The 13,200-nt window shown below is 33.6% G+C and overlaps 1 protein-coding gene and 1 pseudogene across 1 annotated transcript; both read right to left on the bottom strand.

Annotated features, from left to right (window-relative positions):
* LOC18604004 lies at positions 373-4,147 on the bottom strand (annotated as a pseudogene).
* On the bottom strand, positions 4,913-5,727 carry LOC18604003 (oleosin 18.2 kDa). The gene has a single exon (XM_018116975.1). It carries the CDS (start codon positions 5,643-5,645, stop codon positions 5,166-5,168), a length of 480 nt encoding a protein of 159 aa, XP_017972464.1. The 5' UTR covers positions 5,646-5,727; the 3' UTR covers positions 4,913-5,165.

The raw sequence follows: 13,200 nt of genomic DNA, 5'->3' as shown, positions 1-13,200 counted from the left end.
GAGGGAGTAAAAGGCCGGGTCGGGTTTCGGTCGGGTGATTTTGAATTCGTGATATTCTTGGATTCAGTTATCATTCAAGTTATTCGGATTCAAGTTATTTCGAGTTCATATACTTGTAATCAGACGTTTGATAGTCAAAAATGGATTAAAATATTTTGATTTATTTAGTGCTATGATGATTCTCGCAGCGTCGATCCTCGTACTACAAAAGCATAATTTATAATTGCGAATTCACTTTCAAACTTGTTTTGTTAGCAAAAGGTACATGCTACGGACGGCACGAATGGCGGAATCAGAAAAGCTAACAGGAAGTAACTTTTTGTACAAGAAAGGTGTATATAGAATATCTAACAATTTCCTGAAAGAAACAATTCATCTTCCTTTAAGCATCTGGCTGAAGACACAATTGTTTCCCCTTAATGCCGCTTCTCATTCTATGGAGGATGTCAAGATTTGGGAAAGTTTCTGAACTACTTCTCTCATTGCAGGTCGATTCATTGCATCTTCGTTTAAACACTGTCTGGATAATTCTGTCATCTGCAGCAAATTTGTGGAAAAACTAGAAATCAGTACCATAAATATTTAGATATCAGTAAGCATTAATTAAACAGAGCTAAGAACAGAAGTTATTCACAGGGTGTAAATGGAGTTTATTCTTAGTTAAAAAGATCAATGTTTTGTCTTTCTATCATCGATAGAAGATCATAAACATGTAGGGTATATTAACCTTGTACACTTCTTCCATGGGATAGCTGCCTCTGAGGTTAGCATCTATGTTAGCTACCAAAGCACTCTCCTTGTCTGTAACTTGAAATATTGTGTATATCTGATTGATATGTTGGCCATAGAATCAAAAATAACATAATTAGAGGATTGATGTCGGGGCGTTGTAAAGATACCTGTACATTATAAAAAACATCAATCGTGGTAAGGTTGAACACTCCACTAAAGTGAATCACCAATTTTGGCAAGATTGAAAAACCCCACTAAGGTGAAAAACAGCCAAAATCTCACTTTGGTTGGCTAGGCCAAATATACTAAAACCTCTTACTCTTTAAAAAGAGCCTAGAGAAATAAGCACTCCTGCTTAAAAAAATATTATTTATTAACTCTCAAATCTGAATGTCTCATAACTAAGCCTAAGGGTCCTATTTATAGTATTATAGGCTCAAATCCTAATAAAACTCTACTCCTAGTTATCTAATACAATTAGAATAATTAATAAAAATTTAAATAAAATAGGTGTTCTATTTTTAAATAGAACATGACTAACTTAAAATCCTAATACACGTAAAAAAAGAATTTTAATATACTTATAATTTCTAAATCAACTAAAATTAACAAAAATTAAATTAAATAAAATATAATCCTAAACGCTCCTGCATCAAGAACAAAGTTATCAAGCTGATTGGTGGGAATTGGGAAGCAAACATGAGATCATATCATCAATATTTTAGAGAAAATTCCTATTACTTCAATTCTTTCTATTATGAGAACCTGGTAATATTACAGGCAGTGAGGAGATTTCAATACAGGAATTTGTAATCAAGTGCCCATCTGGCAACAATGTGTCAAAATCATCATCAATTGGCTACTTACAACTGAGACTAACGATTTCATCTTGTTTGGTTCCTGATTGTTACGAATCAATGCCCGCTGACCTGTTACAAGCTCCGCCAGGACAACTCCAAATGCAAAAACATCAGTTTTGGATGTCATTTGTAGCTCGCGTGCACATCTTGGTGGAAAGCAATGAGATGTTAAGACTAAATTAAGGTTACAAACGAATATACCATGGAAAACTAAAATGGAGTCAATCACTATGAAAAAGATTCCGACTGATGCACTTTTTCCATTGTTTAAGAACATAAAACTTACTCAGGAGCTATATAACCTGGTGTTCCAACCAAGCATGTTGCTACAACATCTTCTTCGTTTGACCTCTCTACTAGCCTTGCTAGTCCAAAATCTGCAACCTGTATGAAGTGCTTTTAGAGTTGCAATAATATCAGATAATAATATGTATGACACAACATTTTGAAGGCCTTTAGAGTACCTTTGCTTCCAGTCTCTGATCAAGCAGAATGTTACTTGTTTTTATATCGCGGTGCACGTAGCGTGTCTTCGTATGATCATGAATGTATTCAATCCCCCTTGCAGCATCAAGTGCTACATTTGCTCTTGCAGTCCAAGAAAGCGGCAAGTGACCTGATACCTGCTAGTGTCAGAATATTTTCTAAATATTCCTATTGTCGTACCAGCATTCTTCACATAAACAAATACCTTTCAGGACTGGATCATGAAGGTGATCATTAAGAGATCCATTTTGTATATACTCATATATCAGATAGAGATGATTGTCCCCTCTTGCATATCCCAGCAGCTCCACCTGAAGGAAAAAGATTTGTCCAGCAAAACTACCCTTTTTCTCTTAGGAAAGGGGTGGGGGTGAACAAAATGTCATGCATATATCTTAATATCCTTAGTTGGGAGAATTTCATACCACATTAATGTGATGTATCTTGCATAACACTTTGAGCTCTGCAAAAAATTCCTTTGACTGGCTAAATTTCATTTTCTTAATTGCAACTTCCTGTGATTCAGATTTCACAGTCAGACTTCTGCTAGAATCATATATATATAAGCTTAGCTTGAGTACATTATAAACATGATTATAAAAATTCGACTTGGAAGTTATAACTAGATTTATCATACCTGTTCTTTTAGTACACCAATGTATACAGTGCCATATCCACCTTGTCCAATCTTCCTGCTTTCATCAAAGTTATTTGTAGCCTCATTGATCTCCTCCAGACTATAAGTAACAGGTCTTTCAGACTCAATGGATGCCACACCTGCACCAACCAATCTTGCCATATCAGACTCAGATTGTTCGAAGTCTCTTAATGTTTCCTAAAATGTTTTTGTCAATCAGCCAGACCTTTATCGGAAATTTAAAGCATTCCTAGAACTTGCCATAAGAATTTTTCTGCAGGCATGTTTGAAAGGTAATCTCACCTTCCATATACTTGTCCTGAAGGAGTTGGTTTTGCGAAGAACTCTTTTTGGCACTAGGACTTTTGTTGACAGCTTCTAGATCTCTGTTTTTTCTATGGTTTCTGTTTCTTCTGATAAGGAATAGAACCAGCATGCTCATTGAAAGTAATGTCACAACCAAGATTGTGCCAATGATTATTGGTAAATTGTGCCTTTTTCCTGGCTTGAGAATGAGAAAACAATGTCAGATTGCTTGCACTTCAGAAGAGAATTTGCCTATGTATATCCCTCAGGGCAGGTTGAAATTTTTGTATGAATGATTTGTTGACTATACCATCATCGTAAACAGACGAACCAAGCTAGTAGATTTAATATGTAGTTCCAATCACCTGAGTCTTTCTCGCAGAACTTAAGGCAGAAGATTTGGAAATTAGAAAAAACAAAAAGAACACAGCTTACAGGTATAAAAAAGGGCTAGATGTTATTTTAAGACAATCCCATTAAGAACTATTCAGCTTTTAGTATGATGGACAGCTTTACCTGCTTTGGGTGCTTGAATTTTTCTCTTCCCGATTGGTACAAACAAAACCCATCCAATATCTATAAAATTTGGATTTCGAATCAAGTTTCGATTTAGATTCTCAATTTCACTAAGATTTGCTGACAGAAGTTCTGCAATCTGTAACAAGGTATCACGGTCTTGCACTGTATATGTCACAGCCTCTTGATTTTCTACTCCTAGACACCCACATACAAGGTGTATAGTGATCATATCTCCAGCCACAAGCAGCTGCTCCTCCGCTGCAATCATCCAAGCTTGCCCACTGTAAAACTGACCTGAGACACCCGCATATGTGTCTCCTGGTTTCACTTTATAAAGGGTATCATAGAAGTATCCTAGGGTGCCATTCACATCCTTGCAAGTGCAAGGAACAGATACGAGGTAGTCTAGTTTGGCGTCATGGGTTATGGATTGGATTTGGGATGTATTCACTGAATAGAAATTGGCCATTTCCTCTATTGAAAGCCCTTTTGATATGTGATAGAGGTAGGAATTGCATGACGGAATGTTACTAGCGCAACCTAAAGGGTACACGAGAGTTGACTCGATGGGGAAATCAAAGAGAAAACCAACAAAGATGATGGTCATGACAGAGAGGAAGCAATGGAGGTTTGAGGGAGACATTTCTTTGATGCAAAATGGAATATCATGAGAAGCAAGATGTAGTAAGGGCAGTTCTGGCCCTTGGCGCGCTCTCTGTTTGCTGGTCTGTGTTTTTTTCCAGAGACGTCCATCACATAGTGCTGAAGTTTTAGGAATACTTTATTTAACTGACAGAAGATGTCTTTTTATTACTATTTCAATAGTCTCCTTCATGCATAATACACAGATATTACTATTCCAATAATCTCCTATATGTATAATAAACACAAACTTATTACATATTATAAATCACGAAAAAAACTCGTAAAAGAATAATGAAAAACTATTACTTATTACGTGCATGAAACATGAAAAACGAACTTACATGAATCATGAAAAGAACCATAAAAATAGACAACAACTATAAAGAACGTCCGTTATGTTACCATGAATTTTATTCAAACAGTAATATTTGGAGAGATATTATTAAATCACCACTTCGTAGTATAATTTATGTAACCAAATGAATCATTTAAATCATTATCATTTTACCTTGTCTAAAGCTGATGAGGACGTTGCACTACCAAATGAGAGGTCAATTTCACTCAAAATATCATATAACCAGTATTAAATAGAGAGGCTTTTCATTCATTCTGCTTTGTTTTTCCTCCTGCATTCATTTGGTTTGTCTTCATGCATTTTGTGTACCCCTCTTGTCCTTCACCAACCTTATATTGATTCTTGCAAGCGAGTAATTGAAAACAGAGTAAATAGCAAAGGAAAGACTAGAAAGCAGTTTATTTGAAAACAAAGTGATGGTTACAGGACATCAACAAAGCAGGAAGAAAGGGGCACCTTCTTAAATTATTTTTTCCCTAGCTTTGTCTACCCACTATATATACTTTTAAGCATGACCCAACTGCTACACGATCAAACCTGAACTCAAAGAAACAAAACCCAATGGGCCTCCCTACTTCTTTACGGCTTCTTGGGTCTTGCCACTTTCCTGATCTCCGGCACCCTCCTAGGTCGTCCTTCCTCCTTCTTGGCTCCTATTCCGGTTTTTCTGACCCACATCCGTGGTCCTCTGGCCTATATTTCCAGCCGTTTCCCACGCCCGCCGCTTTGCATGGTCTAGCCGCTGAGACATAGAGCCCCGCGTTCCACGAAGATAGTTGACAATCCACGAGAGTGATGAAAGTCCGGTGATCCCAAAGGCTCCAGAGGTCAAGAACCCGGCTACGGAACCGGCAATGACGAGAGCAGCGGGGACCAAAACGGGGCTAAACAGCAGGAAAAGCGGAATGGCGAAGGCAAGCCCTATGAGGGTTCCAACTAGGCTCAAACCAGCAAGCCCCAGAAGGGTGCCAGCGACAGGAAGGAGGGTGACAACTGCGAGAACTTTCGAGGTCGAAGGATGGTTGTCCTGAAAGTAATTGTTGTAGTTATCAGTCTGGGGTTGCTGCTGAGGATACTGCAAGTTTTGCTGCTGATACTCAGCCATGGCTACCGAGGTTGGTCTTTTTGCCTTTTTTTTTAATCTAAGCTTGCACTGAAAAGATTATGGGATCTAGACAGAGAGTGAAAGGGGTGAGTGGGTGAGAGCATTGGAGCTCCGAATATAAAGAAACAAAGGGCGATGACGCGTGGAATTTGGTGCAACACCTGTTGGATAGATGGCGTAAAGTTGTCTGCATGAAAGCATGTCTTTCCTGTATCTTTGTTGTTTCTTGATGGTTTTGGCGCATAGACTGCAGTGCGATTCTTCAGGAACTGTTGCTCTCGGCCGCTTGGTAGCGGTGCCTCTTGTCCCCCTAAAGTGTAAGTTGATTCATTTTGCTCTTGATTATGCTTAATTACAAACGATAATCAATCTATAATGCTTCAATGGAAACAACAACATCTTGGCAGGAAGCAAAAACAGCTACGTTTGGAGCCAACTTCACTTTGGATGTATTTTGTAGAAATCTTGGGATATTAATACAATAATTTTGTACCTCGATTCTCGATTTTCGAATATCGAGAATATCGATGAAAAAATTTATATCGGATATAAACATGAATCGATCAATTATATGTTTAGTGCGTGTTGATGATTAGATTAACACTTAACAATTGATTTTATAAGTGAAGAAGTTAAATGTAATTTATTTTATGTTTCTAGAGGCATTTTATGCATTAGGATTTTTTTTTTCAGTTCATGTTGTATAAGTTTTTTATTAATAAAAGTAATTGTTTGAGAAGAAAATAAAAAAACAACTTGAATTTAAAATTTTGAGAATTGAGTAATTGAGGTTTAAGTTTTTAAAATTTTAAATTTAAATTATTAATAGTGATTAATTTAAATCTTTATATAGAGATTAAAAGTTATGCTTAAATTCGATATGAAACGGTATTTCACGATAATATGTTAAATTTGATGTTATTAGAAAAATTTTAGCATATAATATATTAAATTTCATTTTTATCCAAATGTTATTAAATTTTTAGCATATAAAAATTGAAGTTCAAAATATGAACTTACAAGAACCCAAATGAAAATCAACCTTGCTTGTGTATATCCATTTATTTTTCTTAGTACATAGAGTGACTTTTGAATTTAAGAATTAAGAACAGGTTCATGACTTTTGTAATAACTTGGTAGTTAGCATACCACTTATTCTTAACCAAAAAATAAAAGATTTTATAATAAATTTATTCCTTAAAAAATAATAGGAATGACAACTGGTAAGGTAGTTACTAATTTTGAAATTTATTAGCATTCATAAAAAATTGAACATGAAATAAAAAAATAAATTTAATGAAAATAAAGTTTTATGTAATTATTAATAAAATTTAAATTAATAAATTAAAATTAACTCATAAAAATTAAATTAAAATATTAAATCAATTTTTGTAGTCAAAGTCAGATAGTGAGTACCCTATGATCAATACCCAAATCCGAGTTAGTAATTTTATTACAAATTTGAACCCGTGACTGTATCCACTACTTATGACGAGTAAGGTATCCACTACCCAAATCTATTAAGGTTAATTGTCTTATTACTCAAAATCTATCTGAATCCGATTACAAAATGCCTTAATCTTATTTAATCGTGTCAATAGTGTAGGAAATCCGCTCATAAACTACTCATTGTAATCTTTAAATAATATTAACTTAGCCTAGGGTTGGAGTTTCAAGTTGTGGGATTGCAAAAGAGCCCAAAGCGTTGGATTTGGGCTTACTGTGTGTCCAACTCTCTAATCTAAGGTAAACAGTTTTGGACCCTTTATGGAAAATATACAGCTGTGACTGTGAGATTCAACTATTAAAAAAATAAAAAGAAAAAAAAGGTCTGCAGTTGGAAACCATCAATCAAGCTAGATTTCATAGAATAGATTTTCAATAGCTGACAAATTGTACTACCTTCATGTTGCCTGACAAATTTTTCAATTGGGTATATAATGGCTCATGCAAACTTGGGGGAAGAGAAAAAAAAAGAAAAAGGCATCAATTGCAGATTAATATAAAGTAAAAAAAAATAAGTAATGATATATCTATGGAATAAAAAAGACAGATGTACTGCAAAAGTACTGCCTGTGTTGCACTGTGAAGATAAAAGGTTGCAGACCGTCTGACCTCATGATCAAACTTAGTTCCACCTATGGGTCCTGCTTAAATCCACAATTGAATCTAACAATCCCTGTATTAACATTTATTGATATACTTAGTTAGGTTTTGTTCTAACAATTAGAAAAGAATGTATGAATTAATTGAACCTGCAGGCAGACGTACATCTTATATTATTTCAAAATCGATACATATTTATATACAACACTCTTTGGAATTCAAGTAACATAGAATATATTATATTCGTATTCAATACAATTAAATTCAAATCCAAGGGTGTGTGAAGAATGAGATCAGTTCTCCAATTAAAAAATTCCAAGGAATGTTTAAATTTATATAATAGTATGCAGCTATTTAAACAGGAGTGGTGCAACTTTATCCTTGATGGTCACTTTCCCCAAGTCAAAACCTGCCCATATTCGAGAGGGAAGGGAAAACACTTTGTGCTCATATGATTAGAGCAATTTATATTCCTTATCCTTCACTCTTTCAAAGAATTCATAGAGCGAAAGAGGGAGGGGGGCCAAGAATAATTCGCAGCCGCAACAAGACATATTCTTGCAATCTTTCATATCCTGATTTCATTAGCAATTCTTAATATATATATATATATAATCTTGAACATAAGGGAAAAAAATGGTATCTGATCTGCACTTCGGCTGTGATCTCTTCCCCCCTTTTCAAATCATTTGCCTAAAGACAGAATATGTATCAAACAAAAGAACAATTCTTTATAACCCCATGATCTTCCTCTGTGTTTAGTTTATGAACAACATCGATGGCAACCATCATGACCATCATCATTGGTAATCTGACAAAAGAAACACTTTCAGCTTTTTAATATATGAAGAAAAATAGAGTAAAGAAATGTATTATAAAGCCAAATTAGCCACATATAACCTTTTTCTTTTCTTACAACCCTTTTGCATGTGGCATGTCTCAAAGCCCTACCATTGGGTTAGTCAGGGTTTATAACAAAAACACTACTTTTGATATTGTTACACAAAATTTTATTATATAAAAATATATGTAGTTTAAAAAACTGTAATTAAAACCCGAATTTATTATAATTTATGTTTTAAAAATAATAAAATTGGGATTTCTTTAAACAGAATCTTTGTTAAATATCGATCATTTTTTCTTTGCATCTAGAAGCAATGAAGTTCATGAATCTTTGGATTAACAAACCCAAAAGAAGCTTAAAAAGCGTGCCAATTGGATTTGGGTCATGATGCATTTGCAGCATCAAATCTAGTGCATGTTGTAACAAAAGATGAGAGTAACATGACTAATCATTGTATCATGGATTTCTTAATGGGGTCTTCAACATCTTCCAACCTCTTTCCTCCTTCTTTTTCTCTTCTTTTATTTTTATTTTTAATTTTTCATTTTATAATTTGTATGTAAATTGCATTATCATGACCAATCACCTGATCCATGTTGAATAGATTTGGCTCTATCTCTTGGAAGCAATGAATTAAAAAGAATGGAGATTTCAGTCTGTCCACACCCACTTGATAATTACAAACGGCCGCCGAGGAAATCCCTTTTATTATTTCTTCATGATATGTTGCAAAATTAGGTAAAGAAAGTGCCAAAGGAATGGTTTGTTTAGGCTATATATTATGCCTTGCACAAAGCAGGAAGATTCCTTTTTTATCAATTAATAAAAAAATGGGTGAGAAATTAGATACTAGCATATAGTTATTAATTAATTTTTATTTTACTAGGTATTATAGGAATAAAATTTGAGTGGTTAGCTTTCTTTTTTCTTTTATAAGAAAAGGTACAAATTTTGTTTACCCAATCACACAAAAAATTTCTATATATATACACCAATTAGGTAAATTTTTAAGAGATTTTTTTATGAAAACTTTTTTGAAGGATGTATTTCTAAATTAGTAATTTTACATCTTTTTTCCATTGACATTCTAAAGCTTCCACATAGAGGCAGAAAAGATTTCATCCTTCTTTTTCTCAACACATACACTCAAACAGAAATTAAAAAAAAAAAAAACAAAAGGAAGATATGATAATCAAGCCTAATCTTGGTAGTACTTATTCTTTGCCATAAACTTTATTTATATGTATAAAATTGCAAGAAGCTTTAACAGTTAATTAACTTGTTGGATATATCTATTTTTTCTCGTTTTGCACTTCTTTTTTTTAAAAAATTATAATAAGTTTTTTGCAATCTTGATTAAGGATATAATTAGTTTATCAAGAAAGGGTGTATGTAATTTGATTTTTATTGTATCATAATGAAATATTATAAAAAATGACTTGCGTATGTATATCCTTCAAATTTAATTAATTGATGTAACATTTATAAAATATTAACATTATTTAACACAAAATCATGATGGGGTATGTGGGTTTTTTTTTTTTTTTACCTTAGTTTCTTGAACATTATGAAATTTTGATATTTTTTTTTTGGGGATTTGATCATAGGAAACTTGAAATTCATTGCCTGGCATTAAAAGCTGATGAATTCATTTGCTTCCTTGTACTCAAGAACAATGAATTCTCATCTCTTTTCTTGTCTTCTCTTTTCACTAGTCAACATCCTAAAAGAAGCAAAGGGCAATAGTCAAGATTCAGGTTAGGAATTTTCCTTTTAACAGAGAGTGAAATTCTGATTTATCTATTGGTTTTTGCCCACCATGTTCATCACCTGAGCTAGAACAACAGACAAAATGAGGGATGAGAAGGTAATAACCCCAAAAGCAGGATTGAAGCAGCAAACACATGCAGGCCCACATTTTGCCAAGTTGATCAGCTGCAAAAAATTAGCTGCAGACCACTGGAAGATCTCTGAAAGCACGAAAGAGATGAGAAAGATGATATACAGCTAAAAGAAACTTAAGAAGAAGTATTTGTTTGATTGGCCATGTCTCTGGGAGGGACGATGAGGCCAAAGATTCTAGCCAGTCTGGAACAAATTTCAGTGGCTCGAAAAGGATCATAGCCCCTCTGATGCATCGCCTTCACAAATCAACTGGACCCAAATTCTCTTATCTTTTCCCATCAAATTTCACTGCAAGCTTCTGCATGCAACTGAAAGATTAGCAGCAGTACCTTTTTCATTTTTATGTTTTGTTTTTTTTTTTAATTTAATTATCTAATCTGTCATCAAGTTCCTCTGTATGGTTGCTTTCACTTCTTTTTTTTTTTTTGGATATATTTCCATTAACAAATTCTCCCATGATACATAATCTTCAGCAAACAATCTTGCCTTTTTTCCTTTCCTTTTGATCTAAGATTGCCACTGCATATCACACCACTAAATCATTCTAATTTTTTAATCCAATTTTTTGAATTCGAAACACATACATACACTACGATCCAAACAGATATTCGAATACATTTCTTTTCGTGACCGAACAAAAAAATAAGTACCCATCATTATTTCTTTAAAAATATAAATCATATGGATGATAAGTTCAGTTCAAATTCCTCTTGGTAGATTTTCTCTAACTTTATATTAATTTGTTTAATTTATTCATTGATTTTTGTGTATATGTTTAGTAATTATTTCATTGGATTGTACTTTGTACTTGTAATCACTTTGGTCCAACATTAATTTTACACAAAATAAGTAGTACCAGAATTGGAAGGAGGCAAGTATTAATTATTCACTTGGGAAATGTTTAAGTTTTTTTTTTCCCACTACCTGAGGTGAGTGTCAGGGTAAATTAGCACTCATGTCACATTTTTTTTTGTTCTAGAAATTTATTATGGTATTCATTATTTCTATCTTATTCTTTTTAGTTTGGTACCTTCTTCAATAATCTCTTTATCTCTAAAGAGTAATGAACACTCAAAAAAATAATGATTACAAAAATTCAACTACAAAGTTTCAAAACATCCAAATATTTAAAATTAAGATAATCATATCTTTTCTGTTTATTTAAGAGAAAAGAGATTTGAACTCATCTTTTTAAACAGACGATACATATATATTTACTACTGAATCAAATATTTAAGTCTAGAAAAGTGTTCAAATTATGTACAATGTTTTGTTATCTATCATTGAACTGTTATATCACTTAGCGTATATTTATACTTAAAATTTTTGATGACTTGACAAAAAGAAAATGTAAAATTTGATCCCAACAATAATTATCTATAGTTGAATCGTTATATCACTTAGGGTAATTTATAATTAAAATTTTTGATGACTTGACAAAAAGAAAATGTAATATTTGATCCCAACAATAGTTATGTATGGTTGAACCGTTATATCACTTAGGGTATACTTATAATTAAAATTTTTGATGACTTAACAGAAGGAAAATGTACAAAATTGGTCCCAACAATAGTAGCTGAACTAGTTTGCATTATTTAATGGATAACATAGAGAGATATAACTGTATGTATATAATTTATGTTGAAATGGTGATGGGCACGGCCAAAATAGAGTAAATTAATAATGGAAAAAGGAAGAAGAAAACAAAAAACCCACATCCCGAAAATCCAAACTTTTTTGGAGGGTGTCTTGGAACATCAAAAACATCCAACCTAAAAGATACAAATGATGAGTCCCATGCTGTCCAGAAACAACATCTCTGTGTGAATCTGTGTGAAGAGTTTCTTGTGTGGCTGGGGGGGCATAGGCTATAGCATAAATAGGACCCGCACTCCCCTGTTTATCTTATTTGTCCTTTGATTCAATTGTTCTTTCTTTTTCTTTTTCTTTTTTTTTCTAAAGGAAAAGAATAAAAATCCACTGCCATTTTTCACTTGCTCTTTACTTCTTTTTCTACGTTTTGTCAGAGGGAGAGAGAGAGAGAGAAGGGTTGATGGGGTTGATGGAGTCTCAATTCAGTAAGGTAATGACTTTTTTCATTCTTCAGAAAGAAATAATAAAAATAAAAAGAAAGAAAGAAAGAGAAGGAGAAGGAGAGAAGCCATACTTGCCCCTCTGATCTGCGTACTTTCTGAAACCCAACAGTACAACCATCAAACTCTTAAATATTGTAAACACTGTTCACTTTGTAAAGTTGATATGGTAATGCTGAAACGAAGGCTAAAAAGATTAGCAAGTAGATGTGTTTGGTTTCACCAGAAATTCCAACAAAGAAAAAGGTGAGGCTTTGGAGATCTCGAGAAACCCAAAAAAACAAAAAGAGAAAAAAAAATTTTTGGAGCAGTGGGCTGATCAGGAGGCGATGAATTGGAGGACAATAGACGTGACTCTCACTGGTAGTGGCAGAACCCCAAATCCAGAGACCTATTGATAGAGTAAGAGAGAGACAGAGACAGAAGGCAGCACAGTTTTCACTTTCTTTTAAATAACATAATTTTGTGCATAATTTTCTCAAGATACCAGTTGAGTATGTGAGGAGATTAAAATCATAACAGGCTTCAGTGACGTTTACCCAATAGTTTTTAAAAGAAAAAGTCTTGGGAGAGGGAGAGGGAGATGGTTCAGCATTGATCAGCTGTG

The sequence above is a fragment of the Theobroma cacao genome, chromosome 3, assembly GCF_000208745.1.
Source record: "Theobroma cacao cultivar B97-61/B2 chromosome 3, Criollo_cocoa_genome_V2, whole genome shotgun sequence".
Taxonomy (NCBI): Eukaryota; Viridiplantae; Streptophyta; class Magnoliopsida; order Malvales; family Malvaceae; genus Theobroma; species Theobroma cacao.
Note: the sequence above shows the minus strand (reverse complement) of the source record. Positions and strands in the feature narration are given on the sequence as shown.